The sequence below is a fragment of the Salmo salar genome, chromosome 06 (assembly GCF_965601325.2).
Source record: "Salmo salar chromosome 06, fSalSal1, whole genome shotgun sequence".
Lineage (NCBI taxonomy): Eukaryota > Metazoa > Chordata > Actinopteri > Salmoniformes > Salmonidae > Salmo > Salmo salar.
Genome location: NC_138296.1, coordinates 70,016,986 through 70,036,601, shown reverse-complemented (window position 1 = coordinate 70,036,601; position 19,616 = coordinate 70,016,986). Strand labels below are relative to the sequence as shown.

Below are 19,616 nucleotides of genomic sequence, written 5' to 3'. Positions count from 1 at the left end.
ATTTTCCCCTAACCCTACCACCCCTCTCCTAATTGGAGTAAACTAATCGACAATGACACTTGGGCTCTACTTCCAGCTTATACATTTTATGGACACAATGTATTTTACAATAGATATCTTTTGTTTGTTTTTAATCAAATCCTTCAGCTACCATCAACCCCTCCCATCTATCTCTGAAGCTCATCCAGTTTGATTTCTATTTTGCCATATATTTTTAACTGTGCACCCCTGGGTTTCATGCACATTTCTCATTTGACCTTTGGTGTCAACGTGAAGTGCTGCAGTTACACACATCCACTGTCTGGTACATTCTTCTTGTGAAAAAACTTGGCGTGTCGAGCCTCCTAAGTGGCGCAGCGGTCTAAGGCACTGCATCGCAGTGCTTGAGGCGTCACTACAGACCCGGGTTCAATCCCAGGCTGTGTCACAGCTGGCCATGCCCAGGAGACCTATAAGGCTGCACACAATTGGTCCAGCGCCGTCCGGGTTAGGGGATGGTTTGGCCGTCCCATCACACTCTAGCGACTCCTTGTGGCGGCCGGGAAGCTGTTTTCATTCGCCAGCTGGACGGTGTTTCCTCCGACATATTGATGTGGCTGGCTTCTGCGTTAAGAGTGCATTGTGTCAAGAAGCAGTGTGGCTTGGCAGGGTCGTGTTTCGGAGGACGCATGGCTCTTGACCTTCGCCTCTCCCGAGCCCGTAGGGGAGTTGGAGCGATGGGACAAGACTGTATCTACCAATTGGATATCACAAAATTAGAAAAAAATAACTTGCCGTGTCCTGTCACTTTACAGAAGTGATGTCACTAGCAGTCCTCAGGGTGGCTGAAAAACGTTCCTTCGCCGTGGCGTTCCCCCCTTTCCAAGGATGACCTCAGGGCCACTGGGACCCTTGTCTCTCTAGGGCTACTAGAAATATATAGCTATTTTTTCCCCTTTCAAATCAAAGAAGTACCCCTATTCTTGGTTGGCGTATCTAATCGGCCTCAATGCATATGACACATTTTTCCCAGGATTGTTTGTTTACTTCTCTTTGAAGAATGAAGAATTTCCCTAATGAGATTAAGGGTTGGCTACTTTAGTGTTATTTTGGAGAATGCCTTGGGATAGATGCTAACATGTCCTGGCTGCTGAGAATGAAAAATTAAGGCACCTAAAACAACCATCAACCTTTCTGGCTTCGTGCCATAAAACTATTAGAAATATTTGATCACAATGATCATGCTGATTCAGAATCAATCTCTCTCTCTCAAGGTGACAAGACAGATCACAAAGTGTCAAAGCCTACTGCCCCTCTGGTCCCCCCCAAGAAGCCCGTACCCCCGCCAAGCAAGGGAAGACCAGGCAGCCTCCCTCCAAAACGACCAGACAAGCCTCTCGCACCCTCCCCAGGGTCCAAGTAAGTTTCCCCTTACTTCTGCCATCTTTCTTTTCTTCCATCCCTCCCTCTGTTCAAACATCCATTCAGCCAATGTCTGAGCCATCTAGGGTCACATTTTGGGTATATACACTGTACATTGAGGAAGGATAACATTGCCTAGTTCTGACTCATGCCTCTATGTTGCATAATGATGTTTGTATAATAATGTTAATAAACTAATGTAAACACTAGCAAACCAATGTGTTTCGTTTCTTTGTTTGTCATGCCTTTAGACATTTTATGCCTTCTGAATGATTGCATTCACGCTGAAAATATGCTATTTTCTAAGTCTACAGGTAATAAAGCCAGAATCCTTAATTTTTCTAGGCGCACTAGTGCTCCTAAATAAAAATTCCAGGTGGCATAGCAAAATATCAGGCACATATGCAAATAAAATGTTCTCACTGTACCACTAGCGCTACTGATTACAACCGTTACTAATGCTACTACTGTTACTGATGTTGTTTTCCCCCTTTACAGGCACAATGGAGAGGTGCCTTCCATGCGACCAAAGTCTGACATTGAGCCAACATTACCCAGCAAATCAAAAACGCTGTCCGGTGACTGGGGGGACAAAGCCATTGACATGGGTATGTATGGCTCTGCTGAAGTGAACTTTTATTTTGAGGACATTCTGAGCATTAAGACCTTGAATAAGACATGCAGTGAAACGTTCATTTGGGGTCCCGAACATATACACTTACACAATTATAAAGCTCCATGATATCATTATTATACTGAACAAAAATATAAATACACCATGCACCCATTTTATTGAGTTACATTTCATATAAGGAAATCAGTAAATAAAATGGGCCCTAATCTATAGGTTTCACATGACTGGGCAGGGGTGCAACTGGCTGGAGCCAGGCCCAGCCAATCAGGAGTTTTTCCCCACAAAAGGGCTTTATTACATAGAGAAATACTCCTTGGTTTAATCAGCTGTCCGGCTGGCTAGTCTCAGACGATCCCGCAGGTGAAGAAGCCGGATGTGGAGTTCCTGGGCTGGCATGGTTACACGTGGTTGCCACGATACCAGTATTGTGGAAAACAAACAAAACATGAAGTGGACTAAATTTCCTGAGGAAAACAGTCCTATTGTTGGAAACAAACAGCCTTATGTTGTCACCCAGAATCACACGTTTCTTTTCCAAGCTATAGCACACAAGATTATACAAACAGTTTGTTTTTTAAAGGACCGAAGAGTTTAGTCTGCTTTGCCTTTTTGCCAAGGAAATCAGGTATTGTAGGATCACGATGCTGGTATCGTGACAACCGCAATTGAAAGCATGGGGTGTTTCCACACAGGAAGTTCCAGACACTTGTAGAATCTATGCCAAGGTGCATTGATGCAGTTCTGGTTGCTCGTGGTGGCCCAATGCCCTATTAAGACACTGTTTGCATTTCCTTTATTTTGGCAGTCCGAGCGCGGCTACACAGAAAATGGAACCGCTCGAGTCACCCAAAAGGGAATATAACATTGCGTTTAAAATTAGGAATTACACAATTTTGTGTGTACTTTACAACATCTAAAGACCTGCATCACTATACTGAGAGCTTGGCTGTTTCTAAAAGGATGTTTTTTCAAGGCCCCCATACTACACAATAAGTATGACGTTGTGATTTGCTGTATGGGGTAAGTTTCTTAAAAACATGTGACATCACAAAGGGTCTCTGCAACCTTCTATAACATGCCATTTACATCAAAAATAGAGATTTGTTTTGTAAAAAATAGCTCCTTTTAAAGCTGAAATCTGTATAAGGTGAAAGAGCGCCACTGTTCGCCCCAGCACTTTTGTTATTGCTTTTGTTTTGTTGATGAAACTGAGGAGAGGAGCATCCAGCATGGTGGGGGGAAAAAACATTGCAGTACATACTATGCTGTTCTATCGCATGTGCAAAGATGTCCAAGGTAAAAAAAAATGTTTTAAAAAATAACACTATTGGTTGTCTGGAGTAACTTCTTTGTTGAAATATTGCAAATGGACGTGGCAGTTTTACAGATTACAATACTTTTTTTCTTTTTTTTACTAAAAATAGTTCAAGGTGCTTAATTCATTTTAAAGTTGAATACTAGTAGCTACTAGTACTTACCCTAAACAGTTGTGACCCTGCATAGTGGTTTATGCTCCTCTGTCACTTTGACAGTGTCTGTGCCTATCCATGTAGAGTACCACCAGCACCAGTTGTCTTGTCTGTAGCACTCTGCAGTAGCTCCCTCCTCCCCAAGGGTCTACAGCCCTCCTGTGTTTAAACAGTTTTGGGATGAGTTGCTACATGCTAATAGGATTCTATCTAAACGGAGGATTAGTGCACCAGATCCATAATTGAGTTGTATATTGCTCGTCCTGGTGCAACAGGATGTTGGAGTAATGGCTTCAAGAGCAGGAAACACTGACCTAAAGGGAATGAGCTCAAAACCCTTTTTCATAATTCGGTTTTCATTTGAGTTATTCTTATTTGGACATTCTTCAAAATGTTGGCTTCCAACTTTTAAAAGGTACAATACGCTTTTTGTGTTCGTTTAAGAACTTAGTTTTGCTAACATGTATATTTTATGTGATTGGTTTGCCCTTTTGAAGCATATCAGTAGATTGACAATGATTCTGTATAACAAATGAAAATGGAGACGTATGTAAACTCTGAAACGCATTGGTTTAATGTCAGTCACTGCTTCCTTTTGTAAAGCAATTCAGGCGTACTTTGACACATTACCAAATGCTCTAAGGTATGTGGACAGCTTTGCCCGTTAAATCCATAATTACTTACTTAAAAAATATATATATTTTAGAGTTGTTGCTAATGTGTTGATTTAATCCTCTAAACCCGTGGAAAGATAATTTTTCAGCTTGTGTCCTGAGTTCAGGAGGATAGAGGGATAAAGGAGGATAGACGGAAAGGGGAGGACAGCGGGATAAAGGAGGATAGACTGAAATGGGAGGATAGATGGAAAGGGGAGGTTGCTTCTGTTTTCAATCACAAACAGGAAAAACATTAAGAGAAGAGCATTTAGGAAGAGGGTAGGGGATGGAGTGAGACAAAGGTGAGGGAGGACACGAGGGAGTTTTGGTGAGTTCTCAGAATGTAGGTGGGGGGCCGATGACGAGAACAAGGAAGTTAATCGATCGATGTCGAGGGATTTATTTTTGTATATGACAATGAACGATTCTTATGTTTACTGTACAAGCACCTTCAATTCTTGTTAATTTTCTCTGAAAAATATATTTCATCACTGTCTACTCGGGCAAATTTGAGAACTGCTAAACTTGGAATCAATCAGAACTCCCGTACATACCCTTCATGATGAAGGCAGCCATTGGCCTGCTTACATCTAAAGATGTAAACACAGCCTACCATGAAATTGTGATCTGCTGTCAATGTGTTAAGAGGAACTAATATTAGGTCCCAAAGACTGAAATAAGAGAAATATATGTTTTTGAATGCACTTGAAATATGCAGCATGCATTACGAATGGTCTAGATCATATGAAGAGGTAACTCCGTTTGGGCAATTTATTGAAAGCTAGCCAATCTTACGGTTAACTAGCTTAGCCACTAGCCTGCTAATACTTTAAACATCAATGTGCCTGCTCAGAAAACTAGCATTTCATTAGCTATCTCTGTCGGTGAATTACATTTTTTTATCATGTTTTGGCATGATTGTCTCATTAACTAGCTGCAGACTTAATTAAACATGAAATTATATAATTTGCATACAAATAAATAAATAAATGCATGTAGATAGAAATGTGTGTGTGCCATGTATGCTAGAATGAAGGTTTAAAAACGACAGCTATATATGCAAATTAGCCGATACATATGGCATGTACTGTCTAACAGTTTATTAGGTACACCTATCTAGTAACGGGTTGGACCCCACTTTGCCTCCAGAACAGCCTGATTTTTTTGTGTCATGGATTCTACAAATGATTCTACAAATTCAAATGTTGCTCAATTGGTATCAACAGACCTAACGTGTGCCAGGAAAACATTCCCCACACCATTACACCACCAGCCTGTACCGTTGACACCAGGCAAGATGGGACCATAGACTAATGCTGCTTATGCCAAATCCTTACTCTGTCATCAGCATGACGCAGCAGGAACCGGTATTCATCGGATCAGGCAACGTTTTTCCACTCCTCAATTGTCCAGTGTTGATCACGTGCCCACTGGAGCCGCTTCTTCTTGTTTTTACCTGATAGGAGTGGAACCCGGTGTGGTTGTCTGCTGCAATAGCCCACTCATGACAAGGACCGATGAGTTGTGCTTTCCGAGATGCTGTTCTGCACACCGTTATTTACCTGTTTGTGGCCAAATTCTTGCCATTCTCCTTCGACTTCTCATCAAACTGTTTTCGCTCACAGGACTGCCGCTGACTGGATGTTTTTTGTTTGGCGCACCATTCTCTGTAAACAATAGACACTGTCGTGCTTGAAAAGCCCTAGAGGCTGGCCGTTTCTGAGATACTCATCTGGCGCGCTTAGCATCTACGAGTATACCACGCTCAACGCCGCTTAGGTCACTAGTTTTTTCCCATTCTAACGTTCAATTGAACAGTAACTGAATGCCTTGATGCCCGTCTTGCCTGCTTGATATAGCCAGCCACGGCCCCGTGACTCACTGTCTATAGGGGCTAACCATTTTTGTGAACTGGGTGGTGTACCTGTCCAGCTAGTGAACATAAAATAATTTTGAAAAAAATAGCTCAAATTGGCATTGCCAACAAAAGGAAATGTTTTCAGAATATGTAAATATACACTACGTAAAAAACAGCTCTTCCCTCGACAGAGATGAATCATCCAGAAAACTAAAGCAGATAGCTTGCTATGGCCCACCGCCTAATAATGACAGTGTGGAGGATAGGGAGTCGTGTCTGTGAGCCATACCGCTAAAAGCGACAAAATAGCTGCTAAAACCATGATGGCTCTCAGCTCCAGAGGTCATCAGCCCCATGGGCTCAGGGCATGAAGACAAACACGGAAACACACTCCTCATTCTCCTTTACCTCCATCTTCACTCCTCTGGGAGTTCTGCAATCTTATTTAAGATCCCGTCTATAGTCTTTAAATAGGGCTATATAGTGCTTACTTAGATTGTAGTGATGGCTTTGTTATAGTGATTGAAGATGGTGTCTGTCATACTGTGTGGCAATGTTTCAATGTATACAATTGTCAAGGCTGTCTTAAAGTAACTTTCCAAAATATGACCTAAAATGTATTACAAAATGTGTAAAATTGTTTTCCTTTAAAAAATGGTTATCCAAAATGTTATCTTTTCTCTCTTCTCTCCCTCTGTGAAGAACTGATGAGCTTTGATCTGTCGTCTACCTCTGAGAAGCTGTCTCACCCCACCGCTAACAGACCAAAGATGCCAGGCAGGAGGTTGCCCGCTCAGTTTGGAGGAGGACACTCGGTGAGTACACACACCTTTAAATACCAACATGCTACGGAGAACACACAACTCTGCACACCCACACTTACACACCATGTGTTCATCTTGCTCCATACATTACATTGAGACATCAAATTCCTCTCAGAATTTCCACATGCAGGCCCTCTCTGTACAGTAAATGTACATCACCATATTCCATACCTCACCTTATCTGCACCTCATGATGGGTTGGGGTGAGATGGGAACAGGGTAGTAAATGTCCAATTGAAAAAACATTTGACTTACTTTAAGGGCTGAGAGGAGACTTGTCGGGTCGTTCCGATTGTCTTTGATTGACCGTGTTCCCTGAAGAGTAATGTGAAAGCCTTCCATTAGAAACAGGGGGACATGACAAGCCAGAGTGTTTCAGTCAGTGTCTGGCAAGGTGTGTCATAAACTGAGCAGACCTGTTGTGATTTGTTTTCTGTCTTCTCAGCCAAACAAGGACATCAGCGTGGAGAAAACCTTAAAGTTGGACGAGGAGGAAGCCCCCAAACCAAAGTTGATAGACACGAGAAAGGTAACGATGACATTGACGTGTCTGATTGTATTGGTCAGTGTCCGTCCTGTATTGAACTTGTATGTTTGGTACACCATGAACCATTCCAGAACAACTATTTTGTATGTATGGATCAATGTCCCAAATGTACATTAGATCTATCTCAGTTCAGACACTTGTCATTCATCCAGAATGCATCCTATTGCTAAAAGTTAGTCACCTCAGCCAATGTTTTCCCTCAGTGGAGAATTCATACATACAGAGGACACAACACCCCAAAAGAAGAACAGCAAAGCATATGTCTCAGCTCAGAAACTGACTCAGGTTTGACTATAGAAATTAACTAATACATCCCATGAAAAATGGCCTGCAACCATCTTGTGGTTTTTAGTTATGTCATAGATATGTCTTGGAGACCTCTCTCAGTGCCTCTGAGTAATCCCTCACTAATATGTCTAAATCATCCTCTTATCTTGATGAACCCTCATCCCTCCAGTACAGCACAGTCGCAAGCCTGGCGTACACACAAAAGTGTTGTGGCGTCCACATCACTAAGGACTTAACATGGTCCATACACACCCATACAGTCGTGAAGAGGGCATGGCATCGGCCTCTTCCCCCTGAGGAGGCTGAAAAGATTTAGCATAGGCCATCAGATCCTCAAAATGTTCTACAACCGCACCATCGAGAGCATCTTGACTGGCTGCATCACCGCTTGGTATACCAAATGCACCGACCTTGACCGCAAAGCCCTACAGAGGGTGGTGCAGACAGCCCAGTACATCACTGGGGCCGAGCTCCCTGCCATCCAGGATCTCTATATAAGGTGGTATCGGAGGAAGGCCCAAAAATTTGCCAAAGGCTCCATCCATCCAAGCCATAGATTGTTCACTCTGCTACCATCCGACAAATTGTACCTGAGCTTCGGCTCTCGGACCAACAAGCTCAGAGACAACTTCTACCCCCAAGTTATTAGACCGCTAAATAGCCATAATAACCCGAACTACCTGCACTGACTCTATCTTGCACTGACCCTACGCACACTCACTAGACCAGTGGTCACCAACCTTTTTTAAATCAAGATCTCTTTGAGTCAAAATGCATGTCGAGATATACCGCTCAGATTTTTTTTTAAACATGACTTCAAAAACCCAAGCCTATTCAACATGAACCTATTAAAAACACTTACTTAGAAATGAGGTTTTGTAGTAGGCTATATGGCTAATACATTATCACTGCATATTGGCTATGTTGAATTGCCCTGCCAATGTTCTTCTCAGACCATTTTGAAATAAAATATATATATATAATTGGTATGCTCATACTAGTAATAGATCATGTGTTGTATTACTTGTAAAACACAGCTGAGTGAGCATAATTTGCTTTTTTATTTTACTGGACTGATGGCCTGCATCTGATGGTCAGTCTGAGGGGAGGGAGAGGGCAGTGGTGAGAAAAGGGGGGACAGTCTTCCAGCTGATGGCGAAACTCAAGTCACGTTCCGTTATTTCTGCCTCATGCACCAATTCATGTTATTAATCCGATGTCCAGAGGAAGTTTAATATTACTCTATATAATAAGAGACTGCTAATAATAACAACGCAAGCTTATCAAAACACTGCTATACTCATTCATTGCAGCTGCAGTGCTGGTTGTAGCGTGAGTGGAAGTAGGGAGAACACGCATTTTAAGGCTTATAAAATAAACGTGTTGAACAAGGTGTTGACAGTGCTGAATAACAACTTCAACATGAACTTACTCATAAAAACTGCAGCGCTTTGTTGTATTCGTTGAGTCTCTCTATAGTCATGGTTTTAAAAGTTTGGACATATCACAGTATTAACTTTGCTGTGCGCTAGATGCTTCTTTTTACATCTATGGCTCAAGGAAACTGTGCAGACACGGTGATCTGAGCTATCTGATTGGTGAGCAGTTGGCCTTTAGGCGCACTTGATTTGCTCTCTGGGCTTGCCAGGTAGGCGGAGTTCTACCTTCAGACACATGAAATGGTTCAAAATGGGAACATTTTGGCTTCCCGGCGCTAGGGCTGCTGAATCAAGTGCACCTACCGCAAGAATCACAAAATGAATAAAAAACTAGTAATGCCTTGGTGGAATGCTTCGGCGACCACTGCACTAGACTATATATACTAGAGGTCGACCGATTATGATTTTTCAACGCCGGTACCGATTATTGAAGGCCCAAAAAGCCGATACCGATTAATCGGCCGATTTTGTGTTTTTTTTTTATATATATATATATATTGTAATAATGACAATTACAACAATACTGAATGAACACTTATTTTAACTTAATATAATACATCAATAAAATCAATTTAGCCTCAAATAAATAATGAAACATGTTCAATTTGGTTTAAATAATGCAAAAACAAAGTGTTGGAGAAGAAAGTAAAAGTGCAATATGTGCCATGTAAAAAAGCTAACGTTTAAGTTCCTTGCTCAGAACATGAAAGCTGGTGGTTCCTTTTAACAAGAGTCTTCAATATTCCCAGGTAAGAAGTTTTAGGTTGTAGTTATTATAGGAATTATAGGACTATTTCTCTCTACGATTTGTATTTCATATACCTTTTGACTATTGGATGTTCTTATAGGCACTTTAGTATTGCCAGTGTAACAGTATAGCTTCCGTCCCTCTCCTCGCTCCTACCTGGGCTCAAACCAGGAACACATCGACAACAGCCAACCTTGAAGCAGCGTTACCCATGCAGAGCAAGGGAAACAACTACTCCAAGTCTCAGAGCGAGTGACGTTTCAAACGCTATTAGCGCGCACCCGGCTAACTAGCTAGCCATTTCACATCGGTTACACCAGTCTAATCTTGGGAGTTGACAGGCTTGAAGTCATAAACAGCGCAATGCATTGCGAAGGGCTGCTGGCAAACGCACGAAAGTGCTGTTTTAATGAACGCTTACGAGCCTGCTGCTGCCTACCATCGCTCAGTCAGACTGCTCTATCAAATCATAGACTTAATTATAACATATTAACACACAGAAATACGAGCCTTATGTCATTAATATGGTCGAATCCGGAAACTATCATCTCGAAAACAAAACGTTTTTCCTGTCAGTGAAATACGGAACCGTTCCGTATTTTATCTAACGGGTGGCATCCCTAAGTCTAAATATTCCAATTAACATTGTAGGTTGTGCAATGTATGTCATAATTACGTAAAATTCTGGCAAATTAGTTTGCGACGAGCCAGGCGGCCCAAACTGTTGCATATACCCTGACTGCGTGCAATGAACGCAAAATGACACAATTTCACCTGGTTAATATTGCCTGCTAACCTGGATTTCTTTTAGCTAAATATGCAGGTTTAAAAATATATACTTCTCTGTATTGATTTTAAGAAAGGCATTGATGTTTATGGTTAGGTACAGTCGTGCAATGATTGTGCTTTTTTCGCAAATGCGCTTTTGTAAATCATCCCCCGTTTGGCGAAGTCGGCTGTCTTTGTTAGGAAGAAATAGTCTTCACAGTTCGCAACGAGCCAGGCGGCCCAAACTGCTGCATATACCCTGACTCTGTTTGCAAGAGAAGTGACACATTTTCCCTAGTTAAAAGAAATTCATGTTAGCAGGCAATATTAACTAAATATGCAGGTTTAAAAATATATACTTGTGTATTGATTTTAAGAAAGGCATTGATGTTTATGGTTGGAGCAATGTGTACCTAAGCGATTATATGCAACGCAGGACAGGCTAGATAAACTAGTAATATCATCAACCATGTGTAGTTAACTAGTGATTATGATTGATTGATTGTTTTTTATAAGATAAGTTTAATGCTAGCTAGCAACTTACATTGGCTTCTTACTGCATTCACGTAACAGGGAGGCTCCTCGTGGAGTGCAATGTAAGGCAGGTGGTTAGAGCGTTGGACTAGTTAACTGTAAGGTTGCAAGATTGAATCCCCGAGCTGACAAGGTAAAAATCTGTCATCTGCCCCTGAACAAGGCAGTTAACCCACCGTTCCTAGGCCATCATTGAAAATAAGAATGTGTTCCTAACTGACTTGCCTAGTTAAATAAAGGTATAAAAATACCGATTCCCGATTGTTATGAAAACTTGTAATCGGCCCTAATTAATCGGCCGTTCTGATTAATCGGTCTACCTCTAATATATACACACAATATAATCTCTCACACTACATTGACACTCCCACACAAAACCCACATACATACAGTACAAACACACATACCGACGCAACACAAACACACACATGCATACACACTCACTCACTTTTACACTGTACACTTTAGCCTGCCTTCATGTACATATGTACACTAAATTACCAAAAGTATGTGGACACCTGCTCGGTTAACATCTCATTCCAAAATCATGGGCATTAATATGGAGTTGGTCCCCCCCTTTGCTGCTATAACAGCCTCCACTCTTCTGGGAAGGCTTTCCACTAGATGTTGGAACATTTCTGCGGGGACTTGCTTCGATTCAGCCACGAGCATTAGTGAGGTCGGGCACTGATGTTGTGCGATTAGTCCTGGCTCGCAGTCGGCGTTCCAATTCATCCCAAAGGTGTTTGATGGGGTTGAGATCAGGGCTCTGTGAAGGCCAGTCAAGTTCTTCCACACCGATCTCGACAAACCATTTCTGTATGGACCTCGCTTTGTGCACGGGCGGCGTTGTCATGTACACTGTCATCATTGTAAATAAGAATTTGTTCTTAATGGACTTGCCTAGTTATAAAAATAAAAAATTATGCTGAAACAGAAAAGGGCCTTCCCCAAACTGTTGCCACAAAGTTGGAAGCACAGAATTGTCTAGAATGTCATTGTATGCTGTAGTGTTAACATTTCCTTTCACTGGAACTAAGGGGCCTAGCCCGATCCATGAAAAACAGCCCCAGACCATTATTCCTCCTCCACCAAACATTACAGTTGGCACTATGTATTCTCGCAGGTAGCGTTCTCCTGGCATCTGCCAAACCCAGATTCGTCCATCGGACTGCCAGATGGTAAAGCATGATTAATCACTCCAGAGAACACATTTCCTGTGCTCCAGAGTCCAGTGGCGGCGAGCTTTACACCACTCCAGCCAATGCTTTGCATTGCACATGCTGATCATAGGCTTGTGTGCGGCTACTCGGCCATGGAAACCCATTTCGTGAAGCTCCCGACAAACAGTTCTTGTGCTGACGTCGCTTCCAGAGGCAGTTTGGAACTCGGTAGTGAGTGTTGCAACCGAGGACAGAAGATTTTTACGCGCTATGCGCTTCACCACACGGCGGTCCCATTCTGTGAACTTGTTGCCTACCACTTCGCGGGTGAGCCGTTTTTGCTCCTAGACGTTTCCACTTCACAGTAACAGCACTTACAGTTGACTGGGGAAGCTCTAGCAGGGCAGAAATTTGATGAACTGACTTGTTGGAAAGGCATCCTATAATGGTTCCATGTTGAATGTCACTGAGCTCTTCAGTAAGGCCATTCTACTGCCAGTGTTTAGTATGGAGATTGCATGGCTGTGTGCTTGATTTTATGCACCTGTCAGCAACAGGTGTGACTGAAATAGCTGAATCAACTAATTTAAAGGGGTGTCCACATACTTTTGTATATATAGTGTACCTCAAACACATTGATCTGGTACTGGTATTCCCTGTATATAGCGCCATTTATTTTATATTTTATTTTTGGTTTATTATTTTTAAACTGCATCGTTGGGAAGGGCTCGTAAGCAAGCATTTTACAGTAAAGTCTTCACCCGTTGTATTCAGCGCATGTGAAAAATAACACTTGATTTGAGTCAAACGCACTAACGCAGATATTCGCACACATTCACCAAATCATTCTCTCTTGCATTCCTACACACGCACTCAGGTCCAGTGTAAGGCAGGTGGTTCTCATTAGCACATGAGGCTAGGCTACAGTCACACTGGGACACTCTGTTAATAACTTAGCTAGTTGTCCTGCAGATGCGTGATGAAGCGCATCCTCACTTTTCTAATGAAGACTTAGTTTCCATCCACGTGGTGTTTGTCTTGTTAGTGTTTCCCCAGATGCTCAGCGGGAGACTGAGGGAATACAACGCCCTCCGCCTCCATGCTAACAACCTATAATAGTGAAAGCCACATGCTAACTGGAAGATGACAATTAGCTGCTGTGTGTAATGGGTCGGTGTGAGTCTGGGGATAACAGGATGAAGAAGACAGCATGCCTTCACTATAGAGAGCCCTGGGGATTTGTACGGTCTGTGGAGAAAGGAGAGGTTTTAGAAATGATAATTCTAGAACCTCTCCTTTCTCCACAGACCGTACAAATCCCCAGGACTCTCTATAGTGAAGGCATGCTGTCTTCTTCATCCTGTTATCCCCAGACTCACACCGACCCATTACACACAGCGGCTAATTGTCATCTTCCAGTTAGCATGTGGCTTTCACTATAATTGCACTTGAGGAGACGAGAGATTTTGTATGTGTTTCACGTCCCCTCTTATTGCCCAAATTAAGGCACACCTTCTATTATTGGCTGACAGACCATGGGCTGGATGTTGTGGGGAAACTTCACAGTGGAGATATCATGATTTGGGAGCAATAAAAGCCCTTGTGATGGTCTATGTGAGGAGACCAGCCCCACTGGAGGCCCTTTCAAAGGACCCACCAGACCCGTCGTTTATCAGTACCACTCAAATCGAGTGAATAATCCCTGCGCATCAAGCCCCATAACTGTGGGCTCAGAACTCCTATAGGTTGAATTAAAGATTTTGACCCTCTGACAAAAAATAAATAAATGAAAACCATATCCCCCAGACGATGGGAGGTTGAAGATCACAATATTAAAGCACCCCTGACATAACTTCAGAAGGAAGCACAGGGAATCAATTGTGTTCAGTCTAAATGAAATAGACGTCCGCAGCTTCGGTAGGTACAATAATGCTCAACAACAGTGTGATTAAAATGGCTACTGTAGCTCCCTCCTACGCAGTGATGTCTCGTGGCTAAAGACTAATGTATGTTATGACCAGAAACATTGACTTGATTAATTTTGAGCAAAGAAACAGACTTTAATTAGTCAAAATCATTCAGAAAGCTTAAAGGAGTGTCACAGCCAGGGCAAGAATATTTAGGATCCCCCTGTCCAGCTAACAGTATCTGTCTGGTGTCCACAGCCTTCCATGCACAGCTCACACTCCCAGTCTCCCGTCCTTAAGCCCAGCCCATCCCTGTTGGAGGGGCCAAAAGCCTACCTGGCGTCGGTCCCTGGCTGCAGAAGCCCCAGCCCTAGCTTCAGCCACAGCCCAGACCCCGGCACAGAGCCCAAGCCCAGGGCAGAGCCAGAGGAGCAGAGGTCTGAGCTGGAGGACCTCCAATCCCAGATGAAAGAACTTCTGCTGTCTGTGGAGCTCCTGAAGACCCAGCAAATGTAACTAACTACCACTTTCCTTAGATGATGTTGTTCAGTTCCTACGTACTGCTCTCAAACTCTGACTTTAAAGGGATAGTGCGTCATTTTTGCAATCAAGCCCTTTTTTCCAAGCGAATGTTGCCTGGTTAAGATCCTTTAGCTTCATCATTATCAAAGCTAGCTAGAAATATCAGTCAACAATTTTTCTTTGTGAACCTTTTTCAAAATAATATTTTATATAGTGCCCTATGGCTTGTTTCTAGGGAGGTATATAGACGAGTCACTGTTAGAACTTGAGTGAAGCCTGGTCGGACAGAGCTGATGGTGATGTGATCTTATCGTTGAGCAGATGCTAGCCAGGCAAGCACTGATGTGAACGTCTTGGCATTGCTTTGCAGGAGAGAGATGGCAGAGCTGAGAAGCGAGCTGGATGAGGAGAAGTTGAAACGAGTGGCCCTGCAGGTAAATTGATCACCATGTCCATCTTTACATCACAGCTTGTCACAGTGAGATGGTGAGAGATGGGCTGTAGAGAGTGAGAGGTATGAATAGACATTACTATTGGACACACCCACGCCGAGTACACACGCACACACACTGTGGGATGCTTTATGGCCCTACTCGGCACTACCCAGGGAGAGACCCAGCCTACCACAACCTTGTCCATCCTTTTCCCCAGGAGCAGTGAAGGGAGGTACTGGTAATTTACCAAAGTTACTGGAATCTCCTGTCATTTTGGTAATTTATACTTGAATAACTTTTACATGTATTCATATATATATATATATTTTTTTTTTTTAAATATCAGTGTCCATGGGGTTCGAGTGTATAGACCATATGGTTCAAGAGAAAACAGGGGCATTATTTTCAAATAGCTCAGCAACTCTTCCAATTTAGCTCGGCAACTCTTCCAACTATTTTTTCACAACTGCCACCAGTCTGTCCCCAAAACATTTACAACAAAAATATATTGACAGTCAAATAAGTGAGAACATTTTTTTAAAGGAAACCCATGTTGAAACCCTCATACTAAACACCAATGGTATTCACAGTTTGTTTAGGATAATGTTTTACAGCTTTGTCATTCTATTTTTACATTTTAAAATTGTTAATATATTTTACATGTGATAAGGCCACACAGAGGGTCAGAGATGATTAAAGACACCTGTGATAATCTTAAGTACCCCAAAAAGATGTCATGTGATCATTCCATATATTCCTTGAAAGTTACCAAAATGGTGCTAGTTTACTAGCAAAATTTGAAGGTTTCCAGTAATATACTCTCGCTTTGCAACCCTAGTGGTGACTCATGATTGGACTCTATTATTCCTGTCATTGCTCATAGCTCTGTGCAGCCGTTTTAAAGCGAATATCCTGCAATTCTACAAATTATGCTATGCAGCTGAGAGAAAATGGTGCAGTATTAAAGCAAATTTCCTATGATTCTTCATATTCTGCCATGGAGCTAAGAGAACGCATTGCAGTTTTAAAACTAGTTTCCTGCAATTCTATGCATTTTGCCATGGCTAATGCTGTTTTTTTTATACTCAGACATAGAATTTTAAGTTATTCCGGGCTGCCTAGCTTTTATTTTGGTTATTGTTAGTTCTCAAAGATGATATTATAAAAAAAAAGATATAGGTCCATTATTTTTTCTACACTTAAAGCGTTTTTTACATCCTGGAAATTACATATATTTTTTTTATAATAATTACACTGTTTGCACTTAGGCAACCCAAAACAACACTTACACAGCCCACCCAATGATTACAATGACAGAAAAATCCCTGCTATGCTATGGATGGGTTAATTTTCATCACAAGTGGAAATAATCCATTATAAAATTCAAGAGCTGATGCCCATACATACTTCCCTGTGAGGCTGATAGCTACGATGTTATCAGAATTGCATCTGATGCTGGTTTCGCATAAGAAAATGTATTAAAACACATGCTGTGTGTGTTCCTGCCTGCCTTTCAGATGGAGATAGAGAAATTAAAGAAGACCGTTCAGTCGACGTGAAGTCTGACCCAATCAGCCTGGAACATCAGTCACCTATCTGTCTGTCGCTGACCCCGCTGGGCAGAGACTCAGGAGGGGCACGATGGCATTCCTATAATCCTTTTAGTTATCAACCTATTCCACATTTGTAAGATTTACATTTTTGCACATGAAGGTTTTCTAGTTATATAAAGGTGTAATTAAATACAGATGTATATGTTTTTTTTGTTATGTTTTAGTTTTTGTTTTGCCAACACAAATGATTGAGGCCTTACTTCTGTGCTGGACTGGCATTCTCTATGGGAATGTGTGAGGATTGCTCTCAATACTACTACTGAATCTGTATGAAGCGATAGTTTTTTTTTTTTTGCGATTGTTTTCTTATTTTTTACGACTTCCAAGTAGTTCATTTTAAGTATCCATGTTAGCGTCTTTAGATCATAATGAATGATATTGTGATTTGTCTGTTGCTATGGCGGCGTTGTACTCCATTGCTTTGGCATTAGGGAGATTTTTTTTTTCCTTTTCTTTTTTCTAACATTCCTATCCAGGGTATCACTATTGTGCCTGTTAAAAAAATCTTAGTGTTAATATTGGTAGCTTACATTTATCAAATGGTTTAGGCTTGCTGCATGATATATTTTTTTAAGTCTACTGACGATGTGCTTACACATAGAGGGCCGTTTTTCTCTTCGTGTACAATTTATGTGAAAAGGTTCTCTCAGAAAGAGCAATTAGAGTCATTGTACAGGTGAATAATATAGATCCTATATTTAGTACCATCAAATACAGCCAATAATAGCCATACTTGAAAAGAGCACCAGTGATTTACGGGCTAAAACTCAATTTTATTTCATGCCACTGTAAAAATTGGGGCTTACTCATTGATTGTTGTTCTCCTGTACGCCAAATGCGCTGACCCCTCTTTTATGAACCATATGCAGCTCTCTCCAACTCTTTCTCTGTAAAGGAAAGCCATGTGTACTTTAAAGAGTGAGCAATCTCTTTCCATCCTCCCAGATGAGACCTGAAGTCCTGTATAGCAGTGACCTTTTGTGTGTCTGTTTCCATGTTGTCCTGAATGTGTCACATGTCTTTATGCTTTGACCAAGTGCAAACATGGAGCGTGGAGGCTAACTGGACAGTACACAGTATCTCTGCCATTTCTCAGTACTGTAAGTGAGAGGCTGAATAGAAAGGCATTAGGGAAGAGATCTACTTCATACAGAACGGTTAAGCTCTACACCGTACTTATGCACCGCCAACACCACTGTTTGTCATTGAACCATCTGTTGTGACTGTCTGTCGAATGGTATTGGAGGACTCCGAGACCCTGCTAGAGTTTGAGTTGAAAGCCTTAAAGATGGACGCCACATTAGCGTGACCAGGGTGAACTCATGGAAGGAGTTCACACAAGGTGTTTTTGATGGTATGCATTCTGTGTACCGCTCAGACAAATCATGAAAGAAATCGCCTTTGATAAAAAGCATCGGTTGCATCTAGTTTATGCAGCAATTTGATGATTCTTAACGTGTTACTTAACCATGATGATCAGAAGGATGTTTGCCTCGACTCCAGGTCCTCCTGAATACTGTGGATGGCCTTCTGTCTGCATCCTTCTGCATATTATATTTTAGCAATTGCTTTACATTTTAAATATATAGTACCAGTCAAAAGTTTGGACACACCTACTCATTCCAGGGTTTTTCTTTTATTTTTACTATTTACTACATTGTAGAATAATAGTGAAGACATCAAAACTATGAAATGACACATACGGAATCATGTAGTAACCAGAAAAGTGTTAAACAAATCAAAATATATTTTAGATTCTTCAAAGTAGTCACCCCTTGCTTTTACTTTGAAGAATCTAAAATATATTTTGATTTGTTTAATACTTTTGGTTACTACATGATTCCATATGCGTTATTTCAAAGTTTTTATATATACTGATCTCACAAAATGTCTTATCCAGGAAATTATATGTTGTCCTTCACAAGAGTACACCAAGCTGTGTACTATCCTCAGGCTTATCTTATCCCTTAAAAGAAAGCATTCCTGATCACGGGCGGTGTGTGTCCATGTGTATGCATGGAAGGAAGCCTGAGAGCCTGTGTGTGTCTGAGGTTGGATTTTAGGTTTGTAAGTGTGTTTGGCCTTGTTGACTGCTCTAGCTAAAATAAAGGGCAAGATTACATGCTGATCCCTAAAGCAATAAGAATCTGTAATGTCTTGTTTCCATCCCTCCATGTTTCACATGGCTACATTCTAAGTTGAGGTTGACTAAAGAGATAATCATGCAAAGGTATATACAGTATGTATATATAAAGAAAAGGCTATCCATGTAACGGTTATTTGACTTAATTACTGTACATTCCATTATTTAATGCAAAGAAAATAGAAAATATGTGCACATTTAACATCTTCAAGTGATCTTGTTTACATGTGCTGTGAAGTTGCATGAAATTTGATTTTTTTTCTCCAAAATGAATAAATATCTTTATTTACACTCATGAGTACCAGGTTATTTTATAATCATTTGTTATTGTGTTATGTGATTTTGTCCACTGGTTGAGCTCGATCTTGTCTTTCCTCTCATCACTAGACATAGGTACACCACACCCTCATGGGGAGTCCTTTTCATGGCTTGGTAAGCCAGAGGACATATTTACTCATCAGTAAATGGAAGCAGCAGAGAATATTGACACAGAGCTGAATTGATAGGTCCACATGTTATTACAGCGAGGGAGTCTATCTTGGAAGCATATAGTATCTCTCCTGTCTATAGGATGAATCAGAGCTGACTTTATACAGTACATTCGAAAAGTATTCAGACCCCTTGATTTCTTTCCACATTTTGTTACAGCCTTATTCTAAGATTGACTC

The 19,616-nt window shown here is 41.4% G+C and overlaps 1 protein-coding gene across 8 annotated transcripts in view; it reads left to right on the top strand.

Annotated features, from left to right (window-relative positions):
- LOC106607874 (CD2-associated protein) overlaps positions 1-19,239 on the top strand; it is a 108,831-nt gene extending 89,592 nt beyond the window's left edge. For 7 of the 8 annotated variants that reach the window (XM_082976928.1, XM_014205330.3, XM_014205329.3 and 4 more), the window contains 7 exons: positions 1,254-1,398; positions 1,900-2,009; positions 6,721-6,833; positions 7,288-7,371; positions 14,495-14,748; positions 15,129-15,192; positions 16,710-19,239. In XM_082976928.1, coding sequence (XP_082833054.1) covers positions 1,254-1,398; positions 1,900-2,009; positions 6,721-6,833; positions 7,288-7,371; positions 14,495-14,748; positions 15,129-15,192; positions 16,710-16,751 — 812 coding nt within the window. In that variant the 3' untranslated portion in view covers positions 16,752-19,239. The remainder of the gene's footprint in view (positions 1-1,253; positions 1,399-1,899; positions 2,010-6,720; positions 6,834-7,287; positions 7,372-14,494; positions 14,749-15,128; positions 15,193-16,709) is intronic. The other variant, XM_014205331.3, reaches the window with a different exon arrangement.
- Positions 19,240-19,616: the final 377 nt, after the last annotated feature.